At 54.5% G+C, this 26,669-nt stretch overlaps 12 protein-coding genes, 1 non-coding gene and 1 pseudogene across 13 annotated transcripts; 6 read left to right on the top strand and 8 right to left on the bottom strand.

The window, feature by feature from the left end:
• Positions 1–971: 971 nt before the first annotated feature.
• Positions 972–3,477, bottom strand: GL50803_0060878 (Reverse transcriptase/endonuclease, putative; annotated as a pseudogene; the record flags this gene model as incomplete).
• Positions 3,478–5,318: 1,841 nt separating this feature from the next.
• Positions 5,319–7,562, top strand: GL50803_00d112801 (VSP; the record flags this gene model as incomplete). Its single annotated transcript, XM_038046444.1, has 1 exon — positions 5,319–7,562. One exon carries the CDS (start codon positions 5,319–5,321, stop codon positions 7,560–7,562), a length of 2,244 nt encoding a protein of 747 aa, XP_037902107.1.
• Positions 7,563–12,259: 4,697 nt separating this feature from the next.
• GL50803_0010950 (Ankyrin repeat protein 1) lies at positions 12,260–13,750 on the bottom strand (the record flags this gene model as incomplete). The annotated part of the gene is made up of 1 exon (XM_001705195.1): positions 12,260–13,750. The coding sequence occupies one exon, from the start codon at positions 13,748–13,750 to the stop codon at positions 12,260–12,262; it is 1,491 nt and encodes a 496-aa protein (XP_001705247.1).
• A 74-nt stretch (positions 13,751–13,824) lies between these two features.
• Positions 13,825–15,018, top strand: GL50803_0016526 (WD-repeat protein; the record flags this gene model as incomplete). Its single annotated transcript, XM_001705194.1, has 1 exon — positions 13,825–15,018. One exon carries the CDS (start codon positions 13,825–13,827, stop codon positions 15,016–15,018), a length of 1,194 nt encoding a protein of 397 aa, XP_001705246.1.
• Positions 15,019–15,060: 42 nt separating this feature from the next.
• GL50803_0010946 (uncharacterized protein) lies at positions 15,061–16,338 on the bottom strand (the record flags this gene model as incomplete). The annotated part of the gene is made up of 1 exon (XM_001705193.1): positions 15,061–16,338. One exon carries the CDS (start codon positions 16,336–16,338, stop codon positions 15,061–15,063), a length of 1,278 nt encoding a protein of 425 aa, XP_001705245.1.
• A 407-nt stretch (positions 16,339–16,745) lies between these two features.
• On the top strand, positions 16,746–17,282 carry GL50803_0029353 (uncharacterized protein; the record flags this gene model as incomplete). The annotated part of the gene is made up of 1 exon (XM_038046032.1): positions 16,746–17,282. One exon carries the CDS (start codon positions 16,746–16,748, stop codon positions 17,280–17,282), a length of 537 nt encoding a protein of 178 aa, XP_037902106.1.
• On the bottom strand, positions 17,276–19,807 carry GL50803_0010943 (Transmembrane domain-containing protein; the record flags this gene model as incomplete). Its single annotated transcript, XM_001705188.1, has 1 exon — positions 17,276–19,807. One exon carries the CDS (start codon positions 19,805–19,807, stop codon positions 17,276–17,278), a length of 2,532 nt encoding a protein of 843 aa, XP_001705240.1.
• Positions 19,808–20,242: 435 nt separating this feature from the next.
• On the top strand, positions 20,243–21,280 carry GL50803_0010939 (Kelch motif-containing protein; the record flags this gene model as incomplete). Its single annotated transcript, XM_001705187.2, has 1 exon — positions 20,243–21,280. One exon carries the CDS (start codon positions 20,243–20,245, stop codon positions 21,278–21,280), a length of 1,038 nt encoding a protein of 345 aa, XP_001705239.2.
• Positions 21,281–21,331: 51 nt separating this feature from the next.
• GL50803_0016525 (Ribosomal protein L3) lies at positions 21,332–22,471 on the bottom strand (the record flags this gene model as incomplete). Its single annotated transcript, XM_001705184.1, has 1 exon — positions 21,332–22,471. One exon carries the CDS (start codon positions 22,469–22,471, stop codon positions 21,332–21,334), a length of 1,140 nt encoding a protein of 379 aa, XP_001705236.1.
• An 88-nt stretch (positions 22,472–22,559) lies between these two features.
• On the top strand, positions 22,560–22,642 carry GL50803_00t0048. Its single transcript has one exon. It is a non-coding gene; the product is annotated as a tRNA-Leu (tRNA).
• Position 22,643: 1 nt separating this feature from the next.
• GL50803_0024947 (Vacuolar protein sorting 46b) lies at positions 22,644–23,216 on the bottom strand (the record flags this gene model as incomplete). Its single annotated transcript, XM_001705182.1, has 1 exon — positions 22,644–23,216. The coding sequence occupies one exon, from the start codon at positions 23,214–23,216 to the stop codon at positions 22,644–22,646; it is 573 nt and encodes a 190-aa protein (XP_001705234.1).
• A 50-nt stretch (positions 23,217–23,266) lies between these two features.
• Positions 23,267–25,519, bottom strand: GL50803_0010932 (uncharacterized protein; the record flags this gene model as incomplete). The annotated part of the gene is made up of 1 exon (XM_038045640.1): positions 23,267–25,519. One exon carries the CDS (start codon positions 25,517–25,519, stop codon positions 23,267–23,269), a length of 2,253 nt encoding a protein of 750 aa, XP_037902105.1.
• Positions 25,520–25,544: 25 nt separating this feature from the next.
• GL50803_0019436 (Ribosomal protein L7) lies at positions 25,545–26,252 on the bottom strand (the record flags this gene model as incomplete). The annotated part of the gene is made up of 1 exon (XM_001705179.1): positions 25,545–26,252. One exon carries the CDS (start codon positions 26,250–26,252, stop codon positions 25,545–25,547), a length of 708 nt encoding a protein of 235 aa, XP_001705231.1.
• An 88-nt stretch (positions 26,253–26,340) lies between these two features.
• Positions 26,341–26,652, top strand: GL50803_0016522 (uncharacterized protein; the record flags this gene model as incomplete). The annotated part of the gene is made up of 1 exon (XM_001705178.2): positions 26,341–26,652. The coding sequence occupies one exon, from the start codon at positions 26,341–26,343 to the stop codon at positions 26,650–26,652; it is 312 nt and encodes a 103-aa protein (XP_001705230.2).
• Between the last annotated feature and the right edge of the window lie 17 nt (positions 26,653–26,669).

Below are 26,669 nucleotides of genomic sequence, written 5' to 3'. Positions count from 1 at the left end.
TCTCAGTGTCCGGGCAGCTGTGGCTCGAGTCAGGGCTCCCACGGTCGCGGTCACTTGGGTCTCAGTGGGTCAGCTGGTGGGTGAGGCGGGGTTGGTGGGTGAGGCTGGAGGGCTCTGGTGGGGGCTGAGGCGGGGGGTGTTGTATGTGCCTCTGGATCCGGTGGGCCAGTGGGGTGGTGGGTGATCCCCTCTCTGTTTGCCAAGGTGGTTGCGTCTGATCCCCAGCCTTCGTTGCACTCCTGAGACAGAGGCACCGACGATCGTGTCGTGTCCCCTGACTGAGCGCCTCCCTTGGCCCCTGCATGTCTCGGGCAGTACTGCTTCTCTGTTTGACTAGTACGTGAGTGTTGAGGCAGGCCATCGCAGCCTCTCCTGTTGCTCGCTGGTGCTCTGTGCGGGTCTGCTGAGCCCCTGGCATGCCCTGTCCAGTGCCTCGACGGTAGTTCACCTCGGGCCAGCAGGGGTGTGGATGAGCCTGTGGATGGGATGGGGTGCTCTCAGGCCTCTAGTGTGATGGCCCTCGAAGACTGGCATGGTGGGGACCGGGTGGGCGGTGTTGTATGTGTCCCTGGTCCGGTGGGCCATGTCGGGTGATCGCAGCTGTGGTGACTGGAGGCTGTCTATCTGTGACCCATCCCTCTGTGGACTCGGGAGTGCCCTCCGCCCAGGCAACAGTGGTGCTGCTGGGGCCCTCGCCTGCGGGCGCTGTCCAAAATCTCGCGAGTAAATTCCCGCTCAATTTTTGGCGATGTCCGGAGACGAGGGTTGGTCACGGGCCGTAACGATAATCACAGCGGTTGTAAGGAGGAGCTATCTGCGTTCCTCGGCTATTCTACAGGAGTACACTCAGACTGGATGTGCACATCGGTTCTTTCAGAGATCAAGCCGTCCTGCAGGTTCGCTGGCCTGTTAGAGCGCCTCTCCTTGTTCTCCCTTCACGGTGAGTGAAGCTCTGGTCTTTGTTGTCATTCTCAATACTGTCCATACAGATCAGCAGCAGCTAGCGGGCTTTCTCTTCTGGTTGGGATTCAACTCGGCTGTGTGTCCAGTCTTTGCCCCTTCTCGGTCGTTGTCGTCGGGTCCCGGGGATGGATTCATTCGGTTGTCAGAAGTAGGATGACAGGAGACGGTCGCTCTGGGTGACCAGGCTTTCGGCCCGGTCGCGTCTGATCAGCTCCGTCAGGTGCTCGTTCGCCTCTGCAGCCATGTAGGCGATGGCGAAGGCAGCCCGGACAGAGGTCCACGTGGAGCTCCTCGAGGTGCCCCTTGGACTTGGGGTGGAGGGATCCATCTGTCCCGTAGATGATCGGGAGCGTCCCGTCCCTGTACTTCTTGGCCTTCTCGTTGTAGTAGGCATCCATCTGGCGGGGCTGGATGACACGCACGTCCACTGCCTTGCACTTGTCGACGAGCCAGATGTCGGGCTTCTGGTTCTGGTCGCTGAGGTGGCTGTGGGTCTTGACTTCCAGCTCCGGTTGAGCTTCCCCGAGACGCGGAGGTACAGGCACGTGACGATCATGTCGCGGTCGAGGGTCCTTGCCGTGTGGCAGCCCGGGCAGGTGCCTCTTGTCTGCCCCATGATCGAGCCATCTCTCTGCTTCAGGGCCCTTTCCTCCTCGGTCAGCACGCCGCCGCTCTGTCCGAAAGCTGGTGTGTGCGCGTGAGGAGGCGGTTGAAGTAGGCCCCCTTCCCTTGCAGTGCCTGGCCTTCCACCGACAGCTCCACCGGGTCTCTGGCCCCCTTGTTGACGTCCAGGGAGTCCATGCCCTCCGCAGCTCGTCGTGGTAGAGTCCCAGCATGAGCAGGCCCGGGCCGCCCTTCTCCTTCGGGTACGCCAGGAAGTCGACCAGGCGATCGCAGCTTCTGTTGGCTAGCTTGCTGAAGCCTTGTGCGACGTCTGTCAGCTCCTCGTAGTCCGCCTTGTCCGATGTTATCTCGACCAGGGGGGCGTAGTTCACCATCGGGATCACACAGAGTGACAGCAGGATGAGCTTCTGGTGGGTGGTTATTGGGGCGTTCTCGATCTTCCTCAGGGCAGTCTCAGCACCTGCGATGGCCTTTGGGGTAAGGCTTGCTGGAGTGGGGGACACCGGGTGGTTGAGGAAGGTCACCTCCTCGCCCGCCATGGTGGACTTGCATTGTCGCTCCTGATCGTCAGGCCCATGGCCAGCTGTGTTATCACACCTGCCGGGTAGGCCTCGTCGTGGAACGCCACGATGTCGTCCGCATAGGCAAGGAAGGGGATGCCTCTCTCCTTGAGGCGTCTCAGGAGGCGCTCGATGGCCATGCAGAAGAGGAGCATGCTGAGCGGGTCGCCCTGGGGGACGCCGCAGACCTCGCACTTCACGTCCCGGCTGTGCCTCAGGTCGAGGAAGTCCCCGATGTGGTCGACCATGACCTTCGGGACGCCCGCCTCGTTCAGGGCTCTGGCGACCTCTGCCCTCGGGAGCGAGTTGAGGGCGTTCGTTATGTCGAGGGAGACGGCGTGCATCCCCGCCTGCTGATGAGCTCGTGGGCCCTCCTCACACCTACCGCGTATGCGTTCTGCATGAAGGCGATCTGTTCGCACAAGAGGTAGTTGGCATGCCTGATCAGCCCTTCAGCAGGACGCGGTGGAAGATGTTTGTCACCGTCTCGCCTATCGCGATCGGGCGGTATCCGTCGGACTCCTTCGGGATGAGGATCGCCCGGAACTCGAGCATGGCCATCACCTCTGGCATCGCCTCGGGGTGGGTGGTCAGCTCGTTGTATGCCTGCGTGAGGTACTTCACGAAGCTGTCGCTCTGCTTCATCGCCTTGAGCTGGACCGGCCCGAGGCCTTCTTGTTGAGAGTCCCAACAGGGCCTTCCTCATTTCCTCCTCGGTTGCCGGCTCCAGCCCGTCGAGTTCATCGATGGAGGGTAGTCAAGGCCAACGTAGCCTTCGGGAGGACGCACAGGTGTAGCGCGCTGAGGGCGGTCGGCCTTCTCCGACTTGATGTCTACCATGGGTGTCTCATCAAGGGCGCGGAGAGCCTTAGCAACTGCCCCGAAGCTCAGCGCGTTGTTCACCCTGTTTGCTATCCGGCGTCTCGCCTTCTCGGGGTCTGGGTCTGCCTTACTCTGGGCCTGCTCTACTGTGTTGCTTGAGTCTTCTGGGGCTTCCCACCAGGGCGTTCAGGCCCTTGATAGCGGGGAGCGCGACCCCAGTCCCAGCCTGCTCGATGCTCGCGATCATGCGTGCACCTTGGTGGATGAGCATGGCAGCTGTCCGGTTCGGTACTGGGCCGGAATGATCAACTTGTCGTCGCCCAGCACTCTGTGTCTGTCATCGTTTGCTTCTCTCAGGTGCTCGGTTAGTTGCTTGGCGCTCTCACACGGTTGGCCACAGAGCCAGCACGTGTGTCCTGCTGAGAGAGTAAACGTCTTCGGAGTGGTCCCCCGAGTAGAGACTCACGATTGCTCTCTGGGGGCCCCGGAGGTACGATCTTGCATTCATAATGCGGATCGGGTCCTCGCGGGCTCTTCGACGCTTCAGGTCCAGCTGTGCGCACGCCCACGGAACAGCCGAGGAACGCAGATAGCTCCTCCTTACAACCGCTGTGATTATCGTTACGGCCCGTGACCAACCCTCGTCTCCGGACATCGCCAAAAATTGAGCGGGAATTTACTCGCGAGATTTTGGACAGCGCCCGCAGGCGAGGGCCCCAGCAGCACCACTGTTGCCTGGGCGGAGGGCACTCCCGAGTCCACAGAGGGATGGGTCACAGATAGACAGCCTCCAGTCACCACAGCTGCGATCACCCGACATGGCCCACCGGACCAGGGACACATACAACACCGCCCACCCGGTCCCCACCATGCCAGTCTTCGAGGGCCATCACACTAGAGGCCTGAGAGCACCCCATCCCATCCACAGGCTCATCCACACCCCTGCTGGCCCGAGGTGAACTACCGTCGAGGCACTGGACAGGGCATGCCAGGGGCTCAGCAGACCCGCACAGAGCACCAGCGAGCAACAGGAGAGGCTGCGATGGCCTGCCTCAACACTCACGTACTAGTCAAACAGAGAAGCAGTACTGCCCGAGACATGCAGGGGCCAAGGGAGGCGCTCAGTCAGGGGACACGACACGATCGTCGGTGCCTCTGTCTCAGGAGTGCAACGAAGGCTGGGGATCAGACGCAACCACCTTGGCAAACAGAGAGGGGATCACCCACCACCCCACTGGCCCACCGGATCCAGAGGCACATACAACACCCCCCGCCTCAGCCCCCACCAGAGCCCTCCAGCCTCACCCACCAACCCCGCCTCACCCACCAGCTGACCCACTGAGACCCAAGTGACCGCGACCGTGGGAGCCCTGACTCGAGCCACAGCTGCCCGGACACTGAGAGGCCCAGCCAGCGGAGAGCCCGATGACGGCCCCTGACAGACGGGAGCATCTAAAAAAGGACAGTGACCAGAGTTACACCCACCAAGGCGGCAGACCAAGGAGAGGCGCCACTGATAGAGCAGAGAGTCCACGAGAAGGCCTGAACCCCGAAAGGACCGGCGTGCATACTCAGCCTGAGCACACCCCTGCGGAGCGACTGAGAGACGCAAAAGACTCCTGGTATACAAGTGAAGGGAGATCCCTATTATATCATTAACGACCAACCCTCGTCTCTGAACTGGCCAGGAATGACGAGACCCACTCGTGAAATTTCTGGATTACGCCTGCAGGTAAGCCTGAAGCCCGCCACACAGGCGGAACTGATGAGTTGTTCCACTGGAGGTTGGTCTGAGACCGCGCTTCTCCGAGAGATGGCGGAAGATGTCGTCTAGGGGGGATCATCAGCGAACCAGATACAAGACTAGCGCAAGAGCACCCGTCAATGGTAGTGGGTCAGTGTATCGCAGATCTGCCTGCGGTATGCTTCAGAAAGACCCGCCCCTGCAAAAACCCACGTGGAATACTCCATCACCGCCACCAGAACCTGGACACATCCAAGCCTTCATATCTGAAATCCCGAGCGGTCAACAGACTAGCGGTCCAGGCACGACTGATGTACCGGAAGCAGCCGGAAACCGTCCTTGGTGGAAGAGTAAACCTCCTCGTACAGACAGGCAGGACTCCCTGGAATGCTTACGGAGACGGACGAGCTGCCTGTTGTGTCTCTGTTGCCACGGTCTATAACGAGGGAGAATGAGAGGCCCTCCGCGAATGACAGGATGGCGTTCTCATCACTCACGTGACGTCGTTCAGAAGTGTGCCCAGTATTACACTCTACTGTGTATCACACAGATTGATAATAATGTATTAATAGTTCTGTCCGTCTCCTAGTAACCGGCTGACCCCAATGTTCTGTAGATTTGTTCTCGCGGGGGTAATCCTTCAGTTTGTATGGACGGCACAGATAGCAGAAAAAGCTGGAACGGCTACCTGTGCAGATCAAACTACCAATTGTGCCGATGAGGCATGCAACGTTCTGATTGATGGTAAATTGTATTGCTCTCAATGCAAGGCAGATCCCGCTGATCGCGCTCCTGTCAACGGGGTATGCACAGATGTGTCGTCTGATACAGCAGTATGTAAGACACACGCAGGCGGAAAATGTACAGGATGTAACGGCAACTCCTTCATGTACAAGGGCGGGTGCTATGAACGAGCAAAACCCCCTGGCAATGCCATGTGTCAAGCGGCAGATGCTGGTAAGTGCACAGAGGCTGTCGCTGGAAATAAGTACTTTGTCCCGCCGGCAGATACAGACGACGCCCACGACTCTGTTGTTTCGTGCGGAGACGCGACGGGCGTAACACTTACTGGCGATAAGATATACACGGGGGTGGCTGGGTGCGCTACCTGTGAGAAACCAGAGCAACTATCAGCTAGTGGCACTAAGGCTGCCACATGCACTGCGTGCCAAGAAGGTAAGTATCTGAAGACGGCTACAGATTCAGCCACCTCCTGCGTGACAGAAGAAGAGTGCACCGGCACCGAAGGGTTCTTCGTGAAAAATGGCGGCACCAAAACCTGTGAGGCGTGTGATCCTGGTTGCAAGACCTGTAAGACCGAGGCTGCGAAGTGCACCTCCTGTAAGGACGACAAGCCGTACCTGAAGAAGGATAATGGCAGCGACACTGGCACGTGCGTCACCGAAACTGAGTGCAAGAATCAAAGCACCCACTACGCCGACGACACTGAGCCGAAGACGTGCAAGGCGTGCGCCGAGGGGACCTCCAATGGATGCGCGACGTGCGAGAAGGGCGCCGATGGAGCAGTCGCCTGCAAGACGTGCGAAAACCAGAAGAAGGTCCAGCCAAACAAGAAGGGGTGCGTTGAAAGCTGCCCCTTGAACTCCAACGAGGAAAAGACCTCTGGCGTTTGTGAGTGCGTTGAGGGCTACGTTCCCGAGGAGGCCGGCACCGGGTGCATGAAGAAGTCCGACCCCCCTGCGGCGCCGTGCAACACCCCCGGCTGCAAGACGTGCAGTGAGCCGAAGACAAGCAAGGAGGTGTGCACAGAGTGCGAGGGCACTAAGGCCCTCACGCCCACGGGCCAGTGCATCGATGCGTGCGGAGATCTGGGAGGCTACTACGCGGGCACCAACGAGGGGGGCAAGAAGGCCTGCAAGAAGTGCGAGGTCGAGAACTGCCTCCTGTGCAACGGGCAAGGACAGTGCGAGACCTGCAAGGACGGATACTACAAGAAAGAAACCGCCTGTGCCAAGTGCGATACCTCGTGCAAGACGTGCGCGAACGGGAACTCCAACGGGTGTACGAGCTGTGAGCCTAAGAAGGCCCTCAGCTACGAAGGAGAGGGCAACACGGGGACGTGCAAACCAGGATGCGAGCCAAATGCTAACAACTGCGAGAAGTGCGAGCTGACGGTCGATGGCACGGCCTACTGCTCCAAGTGCAAGGAAGCCGGCCAGTTTCCACAGAACGGAGTCTGCTCGGCGGCGGCCGGAAAGGCTATTACGTGCACTACCAAAGGGACTGGTGTCTGTGACAAATGCGCCAACGGGCTTCTTCGTATGAACGGGGGCTGCTATGAGACGACCAAGTTCCCCGGAAAGAGCGTCTGCTTAGCCGCAGCAGAAGCGAGCGATGCCTGTCAGACTCCGGCCGACGGGTACAAGCTGAATAACGGCGCGCTCATCACTTGCTCGGCCGGATGTAAGACGTGCACCAGCCAGGACCAGTGCGACACGTGTAAGGCTGGATATGCTAAGACTGGCGGTAACACTAAGAAGTGTGTTCCCTGCGCCACTGAGTGCTCCGAGTGCAATGCGAACGACGCCACCAAGTGCACGGTGTGCGCTGCAGGGTACTACCCGTCCAAAGAAAAGTGTATAGCATGCGACAAGAGCGACGGGGGATCCATCACCGGCGTCGCCAACTGCGCTAGCTGCGCCCCTCCATCGGCTGGTAGTGGCTCCGTTCTCTGCTACCTCATGAACGGTGAAAGTACCGGGGGAAGCACGAATAAGAGCGGCCTTTCTACCGGTGCCATAGCAGGGATCTCTGTCGCGGCGGTTGTCATTGTGGCCGGCCTCGTCGGCTTCCTCTGCTGGTGGTTCATCTGCAGAGGGAAGGCGTAGGTACTTAGGTAGTAAACGCATCTACTATGTGTAGCCTGTGATACTCAGCCCACTGCGGACCCCTGCACAACGCGCAGGGAAGCAGAAAATCCAAAAACAAGCGGTGATGCCGCCCCATGCGCCTACTGCCTCGCGGCCAATCAGAGGACGGATCGGGTGCCTCTGCTGCGCCTAAGCCCCACTGCCAGCTCCTTTCCTGGTGGCTCTACATCCCTGGAGAGCCAGCCTCCACGCCTTCCCTGTACGAACCGGGTCTCTGCGGACCCCTGTGCATCGGCGCTCTCCTCTCAGCCTCTGTAGTACTCTCATCCCTTTGGATTATGTCTGCGACTCCCGGCTGTCGTGGGGGAATCGCACTCAAGGACAGTCCCTTGCGGGATCCCGAGAGAAGATTACAGTGATCGCTAGGGTCCATGAAAGGTGCGAATCAGCATAGAGTAGCCTAGGAGACGTTCTGGTCTATTGGGAATGCATGGCGCTATTTCTGATCTTTTGTAATGAATACTTTAAGACACTCCATCACCTGACAAGGTGCCAGGTGGGCTCAGAAGGCAGCCAGTCCTCCCAGATCTGGACAGGAGGGAAGCATTGCCCAAAGCGTGCTGTCTCCTGAGTTGATAGACCGGGACTCCTGTCACCCCAGATCATCATAGTGCTACCGCTGTCCACTATGGAGGCGCTCTGACCCACAGTGCCTGAGGTTGTTGGTGCAGGCGACAAAGGGCTCTTCATAGTGGGCTACCATCAGTGGAAGGAACGGGAGCCTGGGTGTCGTGTCCCTCTGCCAGTGATCGGCACCCGTTGCTGTGGGTACTAGGGTGGCGGGATCTCCCACCCGCTGACAAGGAGCCGGGCGATGCTCGCTTGTCATTGTCAACCCGGGCTGCGACTCGTCCTGGGCAGATAGACATGAGCACAGGGACCCCGTCCCCCGTCGTAAACCACGCCACACGGAGAGGGTGTGGTAGTTCGGTGCATCTCCCCACGCTGCACAACCAAAGAAGAACGGCCTTTTGATGCGTAGCTCTGGGAGCCTGCAGAGCCTGACTGATGGGACTACATCCTGGTGCTGACTTCTGATACGGTTCGGTAGCGGCCAGCTCGATGCTCGCAAGCTTGTGGGAAGCACCAGGGCCGGCACATGCACCTGGACAGCAACGCAGGCACACATCTCGGACGCAACTCCGCTAAGGATCTTGCGAGGGGTCGGCTTGGGTCAGTGGTGGAAGGACTTTGCGCAAGCGCTCCATGCATCAGGGGCCCCTCGAGACCACGAAAGCTCGGCGGCGCTGGCGCACATGTGGACGCGAGACGGTGGGAAAGAGCTGCGTGGTGACTTATAGATGGAAAGGCTGGGCGCGCATAACAATACGCCCAGGAGAGCTATGCACAGCGCAGTGGCCCGGCTGGCTCCTCTTGTAATACGGAGCATCGGCTGCGGGCATGTGCTCTTGAAGAGTGGGGGCATCCAGATGAGTAGTGCAGACGTGAGTGCAACTGGCGGCGCTCAGAGTCTGCATCGGGTGGACAAGTAGGGGACAAGAGCTTATGGCACCACCTGGTCGACGGATGGCTCAAGCTGTGTGACGTACAGCAATCATTCGACCAAAGGTGATGATTGCCCGACAGATGCCAGAACAGATGTGCAGATTGGAGCCCTGGTGGTGGTCTGCCACAAGAGGACGCAGGCAGTATCCGTCTGGATATACGCTGACTGCCACCGGTTTGCACAATACACCTCTACAATCGATCATCTCACCGTGTGTGAGGAGGAGATGAGGCTCCTCGAATTTAGAATAAGTGGACCTTCAGTAAACTCTGCTCTGCTGCAAATGCATAAAATCAAAAACCAGCCTCCAACTCATCTGCAAGTTCTACGGCCTTTCCACGCTTAGGAGCCGAGGAGGCACTACAGGTGTCCCTGCTGTAATCCGGGCTAATGGCTAGTCTCTGTAGCCCCAGCCCTACCCCGCCAGCCCGCCGGGCACATCTACGCTTTCTGTGCGAACCGACTCTCTAGGAACCGCCAGGCACGGATAGTCTTCCGAGTACTTAGAAGACACCATCCTCTGCTGAGGCGTGTCATCAAGGGCCAAGCACTAAGGCGAGGATGGCCAGAGACAGACCCCTCGCAGTTCTGTCCAACACGAGCAGCGAGCATGCAAACGAGTGTGCAGTCTTGACGTGCACTGTAATCCAGGTGCCCGGCAGACTGGACCCATAGCAACTGGTGCGCAGGCCCCGTCGCTAGCCTGTGCACAAGCCGTGGTCCACCTCGAAGGACAGCGGAGGATTCTGCGACCCCTTCTGGGTGTACAGCCGTCACTATGGAGCGCGGCGAGCAGGCATCTGCACAGAGGTCGCGGGCTCGCTTAGAGGCGTGTAGACAGCCGACGCCCCGCCTTGTTGCAATGAGAGCTCTAAGATCAGGCAGCCGCTCCACCCATCGGCCATCATGTGAATATACATGCACCGTCCGAGAAGACCACTACAGTGCCTAGACGACACTATAAGCGTATGCGCCCCCCGCTATAATAAACAAGTGGCAGACAGACCAGCAGCGGAAGCAGCAGGGGTATGCCGAGCCGGTGTAGGGCGCATGGTTAGAACAACAGCTCTCTGGGACAATGACAGTGCACTGCGCGGACACTCCGTTGCATCCGTCCGTGCTATTCGTAGGCTGCAGCGCCTGACAGGTCCACAACTAGCACAGCGCGCCTTCGAGCCGCGCACCCAGTATGCAGGGCCAGGACGGCTGACCCTGTGCGAAGAGGCGCCCTCCCAGGAAGACGACAGTCGCCATCGCTGCCCAAGTTTTTTAGCATTCAAACGCGGGCCCGATGGTCACGCTGGCTTCCCTGGCATTTGCACTGCCTGTCGAGCCTGGCTTCTGACCGGCCTGGGATGGCTGACGGGAGCGTGCAGGTCGGCGCCCTGGTTGCCGGGCCCAGCCTTCCATCCGCACTTGATGCTGAGCAATAACCCGAGCGGCGCAGGTGGTCTTCTTCGCTCTACACGCAGTGAGCCGCCTGGACGGATGCACGACCGGCCGTCTGCCTCTGCTCTGCTTCTGGCCACCAGGAGGCGCTGGCTCGAGTGCGTGCCACAGGGCGCTGCCCGCGATGACAAGGGCAGCGCATCACTTCTCGGGCCTTCCAGCCCATCAGCAGGTGATCCTCAGAGCGCACTTAGAGCCCGGACAGACACACCGGCACAGACTCAGCCACCTTGCGATGCCGCGATCTACCACGGACACTGCAGCCTCCGCAATCATCCACTCTGCCTGTCTTCTGTCTAAGAGAAGAGACGCCGTGTTTGGCAGCGCCCGTGATTTGCCACATCGGGTCAGTTTCCCAGCATCCTGCTAGATGCCTTCCTTGCACCGCGCTGCCCTATTCTTCCCTGCGACAGAAAGAGCTCTGGGGCCCTGGCCCAGACAGAGCCCGTGCCTATAACCTTGCTGCACTCACCGTCAGGCCCGTCATCACAGAGCACACGCGCACAGGGTCATCCACGCTGCATCACCCTGGGCCTCGTCACCGATGTGGCCTCAGCTGGCAGGCCAGACGCCCATGGGCTCACAAGCCTCGCCTCCTGCATGCTCTAAGGACGACCGGTGCCCTGTCCCGTCGCCTGGCGCAACGTCGGGTTCCATCAAGCGCGGCTGAAGAGGCCCGGGCCACGACACTGCCGAAGCCACCGCCAGTCTGATTGCTTGTTCTTCGACATATTGTTCTGGAGCCTGTGGATCGATCCCTCGACCACTGCCCCTGATCTGGTCACATCAACTTGACACGGAAATGGCAGACATCCGAGCCCGCAAGCCTGAGTCCCCCTCTACACGAGAACGTGCCAGGTGTTTCCTGATAGCACCCATCAGTCCTGCGCTTCCTCAAAGCCATAGCCTGCACTGACCCTGGCAGTAGCGTATCCTGCAGCCAAGGGCTTCTGAGGCCTATCCCAGCGGTGGCCGTCGGGTCTCTCCAGGCCCACTCTTTCTTGACGACGCGTCCTGTAGCGCAGACACGCCGCCCCCTACCGAGCTATGTTGTGCCAGGGCGGTAGAAGAGGCAGGACCCAGAGGACGGTGAGGAGTCGGCTTCGCCTGGACGAGATCACCCAGCTTCCTCGCCCGAAGGCCGGGCGCCTGTTGTTCTCTGCCGCATTCGATGGGGCCAGCCCCTTCTCCAACTCGTACGGGAGCAGCAGTGGAGGCCACGTCAGATTGAAACAACATGAGGGTCGTCGGCCCATTGGATAGTGCGGCCCTGAGCCAATCACCGGGATGCAGCATCCCTGCCCCTGTGCTACTAGCCGCAGAGCCTATAGAACCATGATGGTCAGTCGCTACCCTGTGGCCCCTGCATCCTCCGGTCCGCCGGCCTTACAACGTGAGCCCGTACACTAGCTTCCAGAGCGTGGCGACACCCAGCAGTTGTGTCACCGCAAACAGAAGCCTGTGGTAGCGAATTGCATAGTAATGGGTTTGCATTCCGTGGACAGAGGCCTGCAGCATCCTCGGTGCATTAGTCGCCTCACTTCTTGTTCCCTCAGAGAGCTTTTTCTGAGGCCGCCTGTAGCATTTAGGTCCTGCGTCTTAATATGATAACCATATGTATTGATAGCATTATATTAAGCTATTGGCTACCACGTTATGTATGACACATGTAATCAACTGGCATAACTAGATAACTATACTACTTTCCTTCAATAAGCTCCTCTATCACTGTTTTTCCGGATGTTAATATGCACCGAGACTTAAGTAACTGTCGCTCAACTTCATATAACAACAAAACTACCTCTTTGTTAGCATTCATTGCCGCCAGCGAAAGGGCAGAATGGCCCTTTCCCCATTCGTGCTTATCATTTGTAACTCCTCCTGCTTCAAATGGGAGCAGCAAACTTACAATTTTGGTGAAGCCTTTTGTGGCTCCATTCATCAGTGCCGTAAACCCTGTGTAGTTAGCCATTCCTGCTTCGCGCTTCATGAGTATCTCAACTGCTACACAATCTCCATTTTGAGCTGCACGCATTAAGGATGTGGCCCCATAGACATTAGCGATTCCAGCTTCTTGCTCATAGAGTATATGCATGGAGTCGTAGTTGCGGTTGTGGGTTGCGAACATCAGTGCTGTTCTACTCTCAAATCTAGTCCCTAAAAACGTTTTATAGTGTGCTTCATGGGGAAGTAGAATCTGTACGGCTTCTACAAAATTGTCTCTTGCCGCCATCATAAGGGCTGTCATTCCTGATGCTGTTCTACAACCTGCATACGAAATGTGTCTTTGCACGAGCTCATAGTCTTTGGATAAGACACCGAGCATAAGCGGAGAGTATTTTGATTTTCTTCTGTGTTCAGGGTCCACTGCTCCGCTTTTAGTAGATTCGTCTTTCATGTATGTCTGAAGAATGGGCAGAAGGCGCGTGAGTATGTGATATGGATGTACAGGCTGGTTGAAGTTTTCGTCCCATATGATACTGAGCGTATCAATGAAAAGCCTTAGGTCAGGAATCTCGTGTTTGTTTCGGGAGCATGCAATATCCGTTTGAAGTTTATTCCAACTTCGTAGCGTTATACTTTCCTCTAGGTCAATGCGAGACCCAGCAACTAGTAAATTCAATATAATAAGTCCCAGTGACTGCATACCGGGTAAACACATGTGGGCTATTTCATCACAAGTACGAAAGTTATTAGAAGGCGTATGTGTGCCTGATATGCTATTGCATGGCTTGTGACCACCCCGATAAGAACTCATCTTATGGGCAATTATTTTCCACTGCCCTCTGTCATCTACGCATAACATATCCAGCCAATTTATATTCTGAATGTCTAACTCTAGTCCCCACACTCTACTGAGACAAGCTAAATAAGCCAATGCTTCCAAGGCCCCGACAAAAATGGATGCTGCCAGCCTAATGCCACATTCACTCTCCAAAAACGAAAGCTCGTCGATTACGTGACGTAGTGTGCATGAAACGCACGGCTCAGTACAAACCTGAAGCACCTTATCACTGCAGGGAGAAACGCTATAAATAGGTGTTATATTGACGTGGCGCATAGCAACAAAAGCTTGGAGACAATTTTGAGAGAGCAGCGGAGGTAAAAAAGAGTTAGAAGGAAGCGGTATGAGCAGCCTTCTATGGCTATTGCGGGTTGCTGCATTGGCACTAATAGGCCCCGTATGCATCTCCTCTTGAGATGGTCTAAAAGAGTCTCTTATTTAAAGAAGTTTTAAAATCCGTCCCACCTAGCGCTGGATCCATGCTTCACCAAATAGACTGCAAGAGCAAGATCGTTTCGGCGGTCACTAATGGCCCATATACATTTATCGGTCTGGCAACACATCAGGTGCGCTGCTTTAACTGGAAAACAGGCAGACTGGTACGCTCTTACGAGGGCCATACCGGGCCTGTAGTCTGCATTCTTCTTTCGCAAAATAAACGGCACATGTACACGGGAAGCTGGGACAAACGGATCCTGTGCTTTTCCATAGTGGACAGAACCATCGTTGACAACGCGATCTTTGCTCCTGGTCCCGGATTGACCTCACACAACGACTTTGTCAAATGCATGATCTTTTCACACGACGAGCACTATATCTTCAGCGGATCTGCCGACGGTTATGTCTCCAGGTGGGACATCTCTAGGAATAAGCAGGCATTCGAGCCTAATACACCCATTCAGGAAAGTCCGTATATCACGTCAGCGACAATATCTATCTCTCAGAGGGCTGTCAACTCTCTGTGTCTTCTTCCTCTATCAGGAGATGGTCACATCCTTCTTGCAGCTGCCTGCTCTGATGGCGCAACTGTTGTGATTGATGGAAACACAATGGAAGTCATCTACCGCCTCCAACCGCATCCTACCAACGTACTGCTAGTGAAGTTTGCAGGAGAAATCCTGTGGACAGCCTGCGCAGACAAGCACATCCGAGGCGTTGAGCTTCCACTGGCCATGTTCTTAGAGAAGCTTTACTCTGAAACAGGCGAAAAGACAGAACTAGCTGGGTCCTTGAAGAATCAGCAAGAAACACATTTGTATAGCATCGAGCTAGAGGATTGGGCCTTGGACTGGGCATTTCCAAGCGACGAAGAGATTGTTTCGAAGACTGGGCACATAGTTATCGGCTTACGAAGCAAAAGATTGGTCTTTTTGACTTGCCATGGCAAACTACAGGAAGCAAGGTCATCTAGACGGTTCTTCGACGGAATATGTGCAGTCAACCTGGTTCCACAGGTGGTAACACAAGCGTCTGGAGACAAGGAGTTGGATATGGTCGTGTTTGCCAGTTGGGATCATTTTATAAGGCGCATTGCGTATAGAGAGAGTGACGGACTGAATGAAGAGCCAAGCGATATGAGCCTTAGTGATTCTGAGCTGGAGGATAAGCGTGCACAGATACAAGAAGTGCAGGACTCACGCCTAAGGACCATGCTTCTTCCCCCCGGTGAGTGAATATCGATATTCTCTAGCTACTTAGCTAATTGGTCCACGGATCTATGTGGCAGTTGATCTCCTAGACCAAACTAGAACATCAAGCACATCTGCAACACGAGGACCTCCCGATCCTGAAAGCTCTATAATCGATTCTCTGCTCCGTTTTCGCATGTCTTGAGAATTATCTGGAATAAAGTGAATGAGGTCTTTCATTGTCGAGGCCTCTGTCGTAACAAACCTATGGGAAGATGGGATAGAATGCCGAATCCTGTCCTCCCTACCCCCTGACGCAGGCAGGTAGGTTGTCTCTGTACAAGACCTTACCAGCTTGTTAACATATGCCGTTGTTGACTGAACGTTTTTCAACGATCGGGTTGACCGGTCTAGAACCTGACTTGATGTGACAAGCGTAGAGGGTATGGATTGTATAGGCTTAAGTGCCATCTCACGGACTCCTATGGATGATGTTATTTTGACATTTGGTGGGATACACGCAGACTCTATCTTTGCTATCAGCCGTTGCCTCTCCAGGTTAGCCAATTGTTCGGCTCTGGGCCTTTTCCTAGCCTCATTCCCAGCATGACTAAAGGCAAGGTCCTCGATAGTAAGGTAATCAGAATAAGCTTCTTTGACGCTCAGTTCTGCATTCATTGTCACATCAGTATCGCAGACCGTTGCCCTAGTGCTAAGAAGCTGCTGCTCTTGCTCGCTAAGAAGATCCTGCTTACAATCAGCCTCACCACTGACATCTTCTGTGCCTCCCCATGTCTCGGGTGGCAGCTCAGTCATGAGAGTGGCTCCGGTAACAGTTTCTCCATGTGCCCCTTGTGGGATTGCTGCACCTGCTCGAAGTGCATTATAGCGCTCATGTTCCACCTGCGACATGCCGAGAATAGCCTCTGCCTTGGGATGCGTATACAGCAGCCTCGTTTGTGAGACTGCCGACAAGGCCGCATATTCGCTATCGGCTGTTCGATTTTTGCCCGCTAAGGACAGCCGTATTGCCTGGGCCTGGTTGATCTGCTTCAAATGTGTGTAGGAATTGACCTCATCAAAGGCCTGGAGGGTGTTCCTTCTAGATGCGGTTATTCCAAACAAGTGAGTCATAGACCGCTTCCGCAAAGTGAGCGCGTGAGATTCCTTAGCTGCTCGCCGTTTGTTCAGCTCTACTAAACTATGACGTTCGGGAGATTCCACTAGCTGTGTCGAGTAGTATACCTTTGTATTCTTTCCTAGATCTGGATAGTTTGTATAAAGAAGCCCCTGCTGAGGGAGAGAAGGAGGAGTGCTTTCAGCTTTGGTGATAGACGGCTTTCGGGTCTTTTTTGGCGCGTTCATCTAGTAATTATTTAAATGGTTAGTTTGCGGCAGGTTCTATCAGGAATAAAGATGCCATGCGTAGGCTCTGAACGCAGCTGCCCTCGAAAGCAAAGCTGTCTCGATCTAGGAGGAGCTTGCTATCAGCTATTTCTGAAAAGCTTGTAGGTAGTGACCACTGTGCCGTGCAGGTACACGGTGGACAGACACGCTTATGAAGTGGCAGGCTAGCAGCGGAGTCTTCTTATTGCATATACCCACGCCAACTTTAACGGCAATCTAACCAATTTGTAGAGTTTAAAAGGAGTCTGCACCTTACTCTGCAGGAAGTGCAGAATGTCAAGCATAGCAGGATTGTCTTCAGTGAATACTGATCGGACTTTATATTCGTGGTACAGCAGTCAAAAACTTGTTTTTGCAAGTTAGTTATGACCGAAGAAGACTTATCAAACCCTGCCCTTGAAGAAGCGAAGGCCCAGCATCTTGCCACGCTATCGCTGCATGTTCTAAAGACGTCAACCACCTATTCAGCAGAGCTAATGCGTGCTGCAGAGAATGCTGTAGGTGGAAACGTTGATTCCACCCTTCCACTGGTATGCACGCTTTGTGGCCATAGCATTGACTTAGACAGTATAGAGATAGTCTCTCCTGGGCCGCGAGTCTCCACTAGGATTTCCCTAGGACGCAGAATTACACACAAACATCCTAGACCAGATTACGCTTTACTTCACTGCACAGCCTGCGGTAGGTCTGTGCGGTTAGTTCAAGAAAAGGAGAAGTCAGTATGCAATCTCGCAAACGGCGCAGCAGCTTTATTCGCCGCCTCCAGTGGGGCTAGCAGACCTGCTAACAAATTAAGCTCCATCCTCACCAAAAAATCTCGCAATCCTTCTTCCCAATGCGCCTCACTGGGATCTGCAACCATGAATCAGTTTGGATTGTCTATTACCGATTTCATTCACTGATTGTCAGCACTCTCCCTTGCCATGGTGTGCACTCTGGTGTAACAAGCTAGTCGCTCAAAGGTACTGAGTGAGTGCTCGCCAACTCTCAGTGTCCCTACTTCATTAGCGCTGGTTGCTATATCCAATCTACGCCGTTCTTCCCCTATCGCATTAAACTTGTCCACTCTACCCCACTCCAATCTTCCGCGGTAGCTGTCCACTTTCCAAACGCTCTCATCAACCTGAAATATGCTCTTTCTATCCACTCCAGTCTCCTTCCACGCTCCCGTATACCTGGGATTTGGCTTGTACTTCCTGTCGTGGGTCTTTTTGACAAATATCGAGATAGCGAGGAAGAGCACATTAGCTGAGAAGCATACTATTCGCACCCATCCCGTCAGAAGGAGATAGTATGCACCAGTTGCAACAAGCATGAAGGTGAACCCGACAAAGATAGTGTTTTGGAGGAAAAAGAGAATGTTTGGAGCTGGTGATAACCAGCTTTCATCATCGACTGGATGTACATACAGAATATTGTGCCTATCAACTGCTGCCATCAGTGTGTATGCCATAGTTACCACTGGAAGAGATATCGGAGCTATTATGCCAAAAAGAAAGCCTATGCATAACATGTGTGAGCTATATGCGCAGAGCTTTGCTAGGTTAAAGCGTGCGGCTGCCCTATAAGAACGGATGGGCCAATACGAGCGCTGATATACAATTTTGTTAAATATCGTTGTCAAAATGTCCACTGGCCGGAAAAGAGAAAGTATGCTGAATACAAAGTACTTAGTACACACGTATGTAAGAAAAGAAAACACTTGATTGGGCATGTTGCGTCCAATCTGGCTGAGGATCTGATTAAGAGAATAAGTCAAGAGGATGGAGTAGTCGAGAACGCCAGCATTGGACAGCAGTGACGGTAGCACAATCTGAAGAGCTCCTTGAATGATGATGAGAAACAAAAATATCGTCTGGTATTCAACTATCCGTAATGAGGTTATAAACATTGGCCTGCAGAGCTGTGCAAGGCTACCAATTACTACAGGAAGCAACGAATTGAGGCTAGTCGTTATCACCGTCGGCAAAAAGACTATCATGTAGCTTGTAATTTTGTAACACGCATAGCAAGTCGTGCTGCCAATCGAGCTCCTTGTCTCGCCACTGATGGATGGCTGGGCCTTGCACCTGTTTCTTTGGGGTGAGCACATGCCTCCGTAAATCTGTTGAAACCATGTGGCTGAATGTTTGTTAACAAGATTGACGAGAGTTGTGGACGGAAAGAAGTATATGGTTAGGTATATTAACACTAGCAGAACATATAGGACCTGAAAGGCTGCACGAAGCGTTTCGGGTACTTGAAGGTTACTCCACACAACATGCTGAGGAGAGACAGCGAGGACCCTAGGCTTAAATGCGTTAGAAGAGAAAGACATCTGTGCCGCCTTGTGCGCAGCAGCTGGATCTTGAAATTCAAGCACTGCAGACATGACCTTAAGCCCTCGGAACCACTGAGTTAAATTGGTAGAATCCTCTGAAGGGTGCTCATGCCAATCATTCCTCTCACACGCATCACTGCCTAGTGCACGTAGGCACTGGTAGTCAGAAAAGTCAGGGTACTCTATCTGCTCCATGCGCAGTTGATATTGCGCGGAGCTAATTGGCTGCCCCAAAAGTATGAGGTCCAGCTCTTCTTGCGCTCCATCCAACTTATGGAGAAGCTGGCTAAAGGAATATTTGCTCCGTCCAAATCTTTTAGCGGCTCGTATCCGCTTCATATTAAGTAGCTTGTTAAGCAGCGGCCCGCGCGTTGTCATCATCTGCATTTCCTTTTGCAAGGCGCAACTGTACCATTCGCATTCGCAGAGCTTTACGCTTGCTCGGTGTACTAGGCGGTCTTGCTTTTTGATGCATCTAACAGCAGTATGAAAACGCTGCGTTACGGGTATTATCCAGCGCAATGTTTCTCCGTACATTAGCTGGCACGCTGTCTGAAGCGGTTGTATGTAGCGAAGCTCTTTGGGAAGGTGAAGAAGAAGTACGTAGCGTGGAGGTGGTAGGCTCTGCTGAATGCGCACGCAGAAGCTTCTGAGTTGGGTATAATAGAACAGAATTATAAACATATAGATGAACGTTGCTACTAACGGGAAGAGATACGCCAAGCAATTTCCTTCCAGATGAGAGATAGTTATGGATGACCACCCGGAGCCCAGGCTCCCCTGCATGGTGCCACGCCAGTATACGGGAATCAAGACCAGCACACTGAATGACGAGAGAATGAAGAGCATGATGATAACTGCAGTCTGATGCAGGATATAAAGAAGCACTAGATCTCCCCTCCTCGCAAACTCCTCCAGAGGACGAATAAAGACGTCGATGAACCAAGGAAATCTGCTAAGGGTGTGCTGTCTGTGCCGCTGTGGCTGAAAAATCTCCGGGAATGCATGCCTCAATCCACCAAAAATGACAAGAGCACCGCACGATATGGATACGCTAATTAAAAGTATAGACCCGAAGGCCAACCCATAAACGTCGGCAGTGCTCATCCTTCGCCATGGCTTTTTCTGCGGTAGCAGTAAGTAGCTACAGCTAGCTGGTCATTCTACACTTACCCCCGCAAAAGTTCTTCGTAATTAATCGTGTCTGATAATTTTATGTGCATTGGCTAAAGAGTGAAAAACGCAGGCCTGCATGTTTTACAAAATGAGCCTAATGTCCAGGATTTAGTGGTATATCCTCCTCCTATCCTATTACTGGATCTGCACTAATTATCCCTTACTACAATTCCCGGCAGGCATGGGACGATAAGAGTCGTAGGGTGATATCCGTCCTATCCCCCAATTTAAATATCTACGTCCTGGATGGTGTACAGGCACAGCCACCTACTAGCCAAGGGTAGAAAACGCGCCTATACCAAAAGGTTGACGGTGATACCTCCTTTGAGCAATATTACTTTTTCTGGTGAGAAAGGACAAATTAACATGAAATGTGGTCTGATCTCACCACAGGAAAAGCACGCATCACCTGTGGATTTGGCCAAGCATAAGACTAGCGAAGAATCGCAGACGGCCTTTTTGGGAGAGGTGCTGGAGTTTTCTCCTTCCCAAGCCTCCTTTGGCACAGGGACAGTTACTCGTCTAGGCGTTCCTAAAAGAACGATCACCGCGCCGATCATTCGCATTCGAAGTATGTGTTACTATTTCAGTGGAGGAAGCCCGCCTAAGTCTAGGTTTTATATGTTTGTTCCCCAATCTTACGGAGAGATTCTGGTTGAGACCCAGGAGATCCCGTCTATCGAGCCTCGCATGCTCTTTGCTGCCTGCGAGTATAAAAAGCTTTACTTGATCCACGGGGGCCTAACTTCGTATTGGAACGCCTGCAGCAAGGTTGACCCCATGAAGGTCGACGCTATTGATCCCTTCACATATAAGACGTCTGAGATAAAGCTGGCCGGCGACCACATCTCTCCACGCTATTCCCACAATTTCTGCAAGATCTCTAGCTGCAAAGCTCTGCTCTATGGAGGGATCGGTAAGCGGAAGGTGCCGTGTGGAGACGCTTTTATCGTGGACTTTGATGATCAAACCGTGACTCGCGTTCTCAAGCCACCGATTGCCGTGGGGAGCGTCAGCTCGGCCCTGGTTGAGGAGACGGTTTACTTCTTTGGGGGGCTGGACCAGAGGAGGCACTATAACACGCTCTTCTACTATGACCTGGTCAACGGGCAGTGGGGCGAGCGCACTTTAAAGGAGATATCCCCGCGACGAGGTGCAAGCCTTCTTGCATTTGGGAGCAACTTGCTCGTTATTGGAGGCCGCAACGATTGGGACATATTCAACGACATATGGATTATCGACCTAAGAACCTTCGAGCCTCGCCGCTTGAAGCTTTCCGGCGACCCATTTTCGGGAAGATCAGGGGGATCTTGTATCCAAGTCACTAGCAACTCGTTCCTACTCATCGGAGGCCACGCTTCTCCGGTCAGCATGGAACAATCGTACCTGGTCGCGCTGGCGTAGACATTGCAAAGTAAACGGAGGAGCGCCTGGTTCACTTGGCACACGGTCGGCCTACTTGGCGTAGAACTGCCTGCGCTCCTCAACGGTCTCGAAGATACCGTGACCGAACTTGGAGGCCGTGCTGATCCACTGAAGCTGGACCGGAGGACAGTTGCGGTGAGGGAGGAGGGCATTGCGCATGACAACCGGGCGGCGCTTGGGTCCTGGGCACGTGCCCTTGATCATGATGAAGTCTCCCTGGACGCGGCCGTAGTTGACAAAGCCGCCGACCGGGTTGATGCTCTTGTCTGTCAGATCGAACTCCGTTGTGCAGCACCTGGGGTTCTCCGCTGTGTCAATCATAAAGACCTGCTTATTGGTGTCCGTGCGGTGGAAGTAACCCATCTGACCGGCGCGGGCGACAGTATACTGGACGTTGGCCGGGTGCCAGGCACCGATGCAGGCAACTTTGCGGTTTCCGCGGCGGGTCTTACGCGGAAGACGGGTGACGCCCCAGCGGGTGACGACGCCTTCGAACCCACGGCCGCGCGTGATGGAGATGGTGTCGATCTGTGCTCCCACGCTGAAGACGTCCTTGATCGAGATCGGCTTCTCCATGAGGGCGTACGCATAGTCGACCTTCTCGGCCACGTTCGCTCCGCCGTTGACCTGGATTTCCATGATGTCGGCCTTCTTTTGCTTCAGGGGCGTCAGGGCAGGCTGGGTGTGGGCGACAATGCGGATGACGTCAGCGTGCTGCTTAAGGCGCCCAAGCTGCTCCTTGATGTATGTGCCGTCGGCGGCCTTCTTCATGTAGGTCGAGAAGGCCGTCTTCTCCGCGTGGAAGTAGTTGCGGTAGAAGCGACGCATGGCGGGCTCGGCGATGTGGGCGGCCCAGACGGTCGTCACGGCGCGGAGGCCCTTCGGGGTCTTGGCGTACCCGATGATGGCCGTGCAGATCATTGGCGGGGCGTCGATGATTGTCGCCTGGTCGATGGCCTGGCGGTTGTGGAGGTTCGAGCCGCGGTGGTCGATGAAGCGCATGACGTGCGTGCAGCCGGCCTTGTAGCCGAGGAAGGCCGTGAGGTGGATGGGCGCGCCCTGGACGTCTGGTGGGAAGGTCTTGCAGCGCCCGCGGCCGCGCGTGCAGCGCTTGCGGGGGAGGTAGCCGAGGTTGCCCTTGCGGCAGCACGAGAACTTGCGGTGGGACATCGCGGGCCTTGTCTTTTCAGACCCGGAAATGAATTCAAATTGGTTAGGCATACGGACACGCCTGCCTCCCGGCTCCACGCGCGAGCGCGCACGTTTGGCCGAGTGGTTAAGGCGTGAGATTTAGGCTCTCATGGGGGCGACCCCGCGTGGGTTCGAACCCCACAGCGTGCATTTACACCATCTCCGCCGCTCTTTCGGGCTCCGCCGCGGCCTCCTGCTGGACGGTCAGGTCCGCAAACGACGACGGGAGCGCGATGCTCTGCTCCATCGCGATCTCCCTGATCAGCTTGGCGGCGACCTGGGAGTCCATGGTGGCGCTCGTCTGCTCACCCATCATCTGGCCCATGAAGGCAGTGTTCATGGAGAGGTTCTTGTCGGTCTTTGCGAAGTCGTGCATAATCTTCGCAAGGGCACTCGTGTCCATCGTGGCCAGCGCTTTCTGCACATTCTTGTTCACCTTTTTGATTTCCTTCGCGTTCTCCATCATCAGTCCTCCTATCTCCATTTGGGTGGCCATGATCTCCATCTGACCGGCGAGCTTATAAAGCTGGTTTATCTGGTTCTGCTTCGCGACCAGGAGGTTTGCCTTTGTGTTGGCGAGTTCGCGATTGTTCTGGTTGATAAGTCGCGCAACCTCATCTCGCAGCTTGGTTACGTCTTTCTCCAGTCCCCTGGCCTGGTTCTCGAGCTGTTTACCAGCAAACTTCAGCTCCATAGCCTGGTCTCCCAGATCCACTTTGCCCATTTTTTGTTGTAAAGTGATTGTGGGCAGTCAGGCCTTTTCATTGGAGGAGACTAGACATTCAGACGATTGAAGAAATCGTCAGTCGCCTTAAGCATATGCTTAGCGACTCCAGCGAATAAGCTGCATTGGTCAGCAACGTGATCCAAAGATAGTTTCAGTGCGGTGATGGTGTGCAGTTGGTAAGTGTCCATGGAGTCCTCAGCGAGCAGAGAAATGCATGCGGCAATTGGATTATACTCCTTCCCGGTTGCACGTTGCAGGCTAACTAGTCTTTCCTTCCAAAGCTTGACAGAAGGCACGGCTTCTGCATGCTTACTGAGATCTGAGTACTCTGACTGTACACTATCTCTAAGCTCTTTGCTGTAGTTTTCTATCAATTGAACCAACAGGGAGTCCAGGCCCATTCTCAGATCCTCAAGAACTTTGGTAGCATACCGGTTGCTAACAGATGTGAGGTCTGAATTTTCAACCGACGTTCGGGAAAACAATATGCAGGGTGGAAGCTCAGTGTAGCGTGGACAGCATACCATCTGCGATTCAGCGTCGTGGATAGCCGCTAGGTGGCTCTCTAAATCTGCATGATCTAGGGGGACTCCGTTCGGTGGAGAGGTTGACATAAGACAGAGCAGGGTTCGCATGGTAAAACGCTCTGGCGTGCTTTCTAGTTCGCATGCCTGCTTGATCAATTGGCAGACAGGATATTTGCGTTCAATGGTCGCTTGCTTCATTGATCCTAGCAGCTTGTACGTATAAACTTCGTGACCGAAGCTATGCAGAGACAGACCCATGGATGCGGCTACATCGGACATAGCATTCCACCAGAGATCTGCGTCGAGAGGAGGAGCCACTAGCCCTGTCAAGAATCTCAACTGGAAGCTCAGACGCTGAAAGCTAAGAACAACATGCTCATCAGTCGTGGATCGGATCTGGGATGAAAGCAGGCTTCCAATCAGAAATCCATAAAGAATGGACGTGAGACTTTTGATCAGCAGTCTTTGGATGTGTTGAAAAACTGCATTAGGAGAAACAATCTGAGCAACAAAAGTCAATCCTCTCATTGTGGAAAGGCCACTGCGAAGACATATGCTATCAATGACAAGCTGAGTAGGTACAGCTATGCAATCCAAAACCAGCGTGTCAATCTGGCTTAAGGCAAAGGGCTCATACTTTGCTGACAGCACCAGGTACTCAATAGTCCAAGATTCCAGAAGTGTGCTAAGGTGTACACAAAGTGCTCCACTGTCTGTGACACTAGCACTCTTGTTAGGGTGTAGTATGTTCGTTGAGTCTACTATGCAAAGCATGGATGACGGTTCGGTTAACCTTCCACTATCAGCAAGCACCTGCATGCCCTCTGAAAAGGTCTTCACATAAACCTGTCTAAGTTGCAAGTGTGTACCTACTTCATGGCTAATTGGTGGCGCCCTTTCTATAACGACAATCTGTCGGGCAGGCTTACATAAAGCAGCGGCCCGATTTAAGGCTATATCTCTGAGTCGAGAGTCCCAGTCTAAGACTAGGTGGTGAACTGGGGTCTTCACAAGGGAGAGGAAATGCTGAAATGGGCACGAGAGGAAGTCCTGGCACGAGATTGCAACGGCTAAGACAAATCTGGTGTCAAGCATGTCAGCCACGGCCCTGGGGGTATTCTTCCATAGCGCACGCCTGTAGGCTTCAATCTGCTCCATTGAGCAATAGTAGGATATATCGGCAAATGGAATATACTCTGCCAGACTTTTGAATCCATATCCCCAGTGAACCCCATAAGATTTCTGTGGCCCGCCTGTCTGCTTTCGTGTATTAACACTGTAGAGAAAAGACTCCCGCCGCGTGATGCTCGAGGACACAAACAGCATCACTTTGGGGGATCCCAAAAGTAACGGCAGCGTAATGTACTTGAGGGGAGCTTCGCTGGAGAGGATTATTACGGGCTTGACAGAATCAAGGAGGGGCGCTACTAGCTTTGCATCTTGTTCGGTTGCACAGGGGAACTTTGTCTGTAGCAGTGGGAGGATACTCGCCGGCACCTGCCCTTCGGCTGATTCAGGGCATGTCCCCTCGACCTGTACAAGAATCTCTGGTTCTACGATGTCTACCTCAGCCACAGGAACAATCTCAGTGAGCCAGGGGTCTAGATCTGCAGACGAGGCGGCACACCGAGCCTGCTGCAGCTTCTCCTTTAAGGCGCGTCCCTTCCGCCTTCGGGTCTTGCACTCGACTCGCTGGACCCCGGAGTAGAGCTTTGCTGCCCGCTGAGAGGTGTGGCTCACGCGGGTGATGTACCGGGCCTCTCCGTCCCCCATCCAAAATCGGTCACCGTTTACTGTCTTAGATCATTCGGGCAACAAACTCATTGATGTACTTCCCGCGGTACCCAAAGTCACCGCCCTCTGCAAAGTTGTTGCGCTTGTCCTTGAGAGCCGCGGAGTTCAGCTGGAACGGCCACAGGAAGTTGTTTGCCTCTTTGAAGCTCGAGCCGCAGGTGAAGATCTCGTGGACAAGGTCTTCTGCGCAGAGGATGTTGTGCTTGCTGAGCTGCTCGTCGATGAGATTGTTGTCGACAATAGGGATGCGCTGGCCGTTGACCTTCGCGAACCCTCTTTTGTAGATAAGGTTGCGGATGGTCTCCACGGTGGGCTCGCCATACGTGACGTAATGGTCGACTATGCGGAGGGCGTTGAGCGTCGCCTTGTTGCAGCGCATGAAGACTGCGTTGTTGATCTGGCGGAGGCGAAGGAGACTCAGGATCGTGCGAACCTTGGGGGCGACTCCGACGATACCGCGTATGCGCACGACGAGGTACACCTTCGGCTCGTCGGGGACGTAGAGCTGGTTGTTCTTGAGAGCGTTCTCGCGCGCCTTCTTCTCCGACTCCACGAGATCAATGTAGTATCGGGCGTAGACCTGGGCAGACTTGACCGCGTGATCCTTGACCAGCGCGGCCCGCTTCTCCTTCTCAGTCGCGCGCTCGGCCGCTGAGCGGATGTCACGCTGGACCTTCCTGCGGTGCTTGAGGACGAGCTCGGGGATAGGCATCTCGTTCGGGGGCTCAACTAATAATCACCTAGAAATCAAATTCAAATGGTTTACAATATTATTGGGCAGGCTTCCCAGAATAGTCGAGATGGACGGGAATCCGGGGGAGATCGAGGTCGTTAACGCGCGAGAGGGGGCAACGGCAGAGCTCAGCGGGAGTGTGCTTCGCCTAGCATGTCCGGGAGGGATCGGGCATGTGCAGTTTCGGCTCCGCAGCGCCACGCGCCTGACCGTGGCCATTGCAATCTCTAACTGCGAGGGCCTCGACGTGACGATCGGCGAAATTACCAAGGAACGGGGAGACTTTGACGTGCGCCAGGGGCCACAAGAGGCAATCTTCGAGCTCGACGTGCCGGCCAACCAGGATGTCCGTGTCCAGTGGATAGACTATTACAGATAGAGAGTAAACCCCGTGGT

Source organism: Giardia intestinalis, chromosome 4 (assembly GCF_000002435.2).
Source record: "Giardia intestinalis strain WB C6 chromosome 4, whole genome shotgun sequence".
Classification (NCBI taxonomy): Eukaryota; Fornicata; order Diplomonadida; family Hexamitidae; genus Giardia; species Giardia duodenalis.
This window is presented reverse-complemented; position numbering and strand designations above follow the sequence as displayed.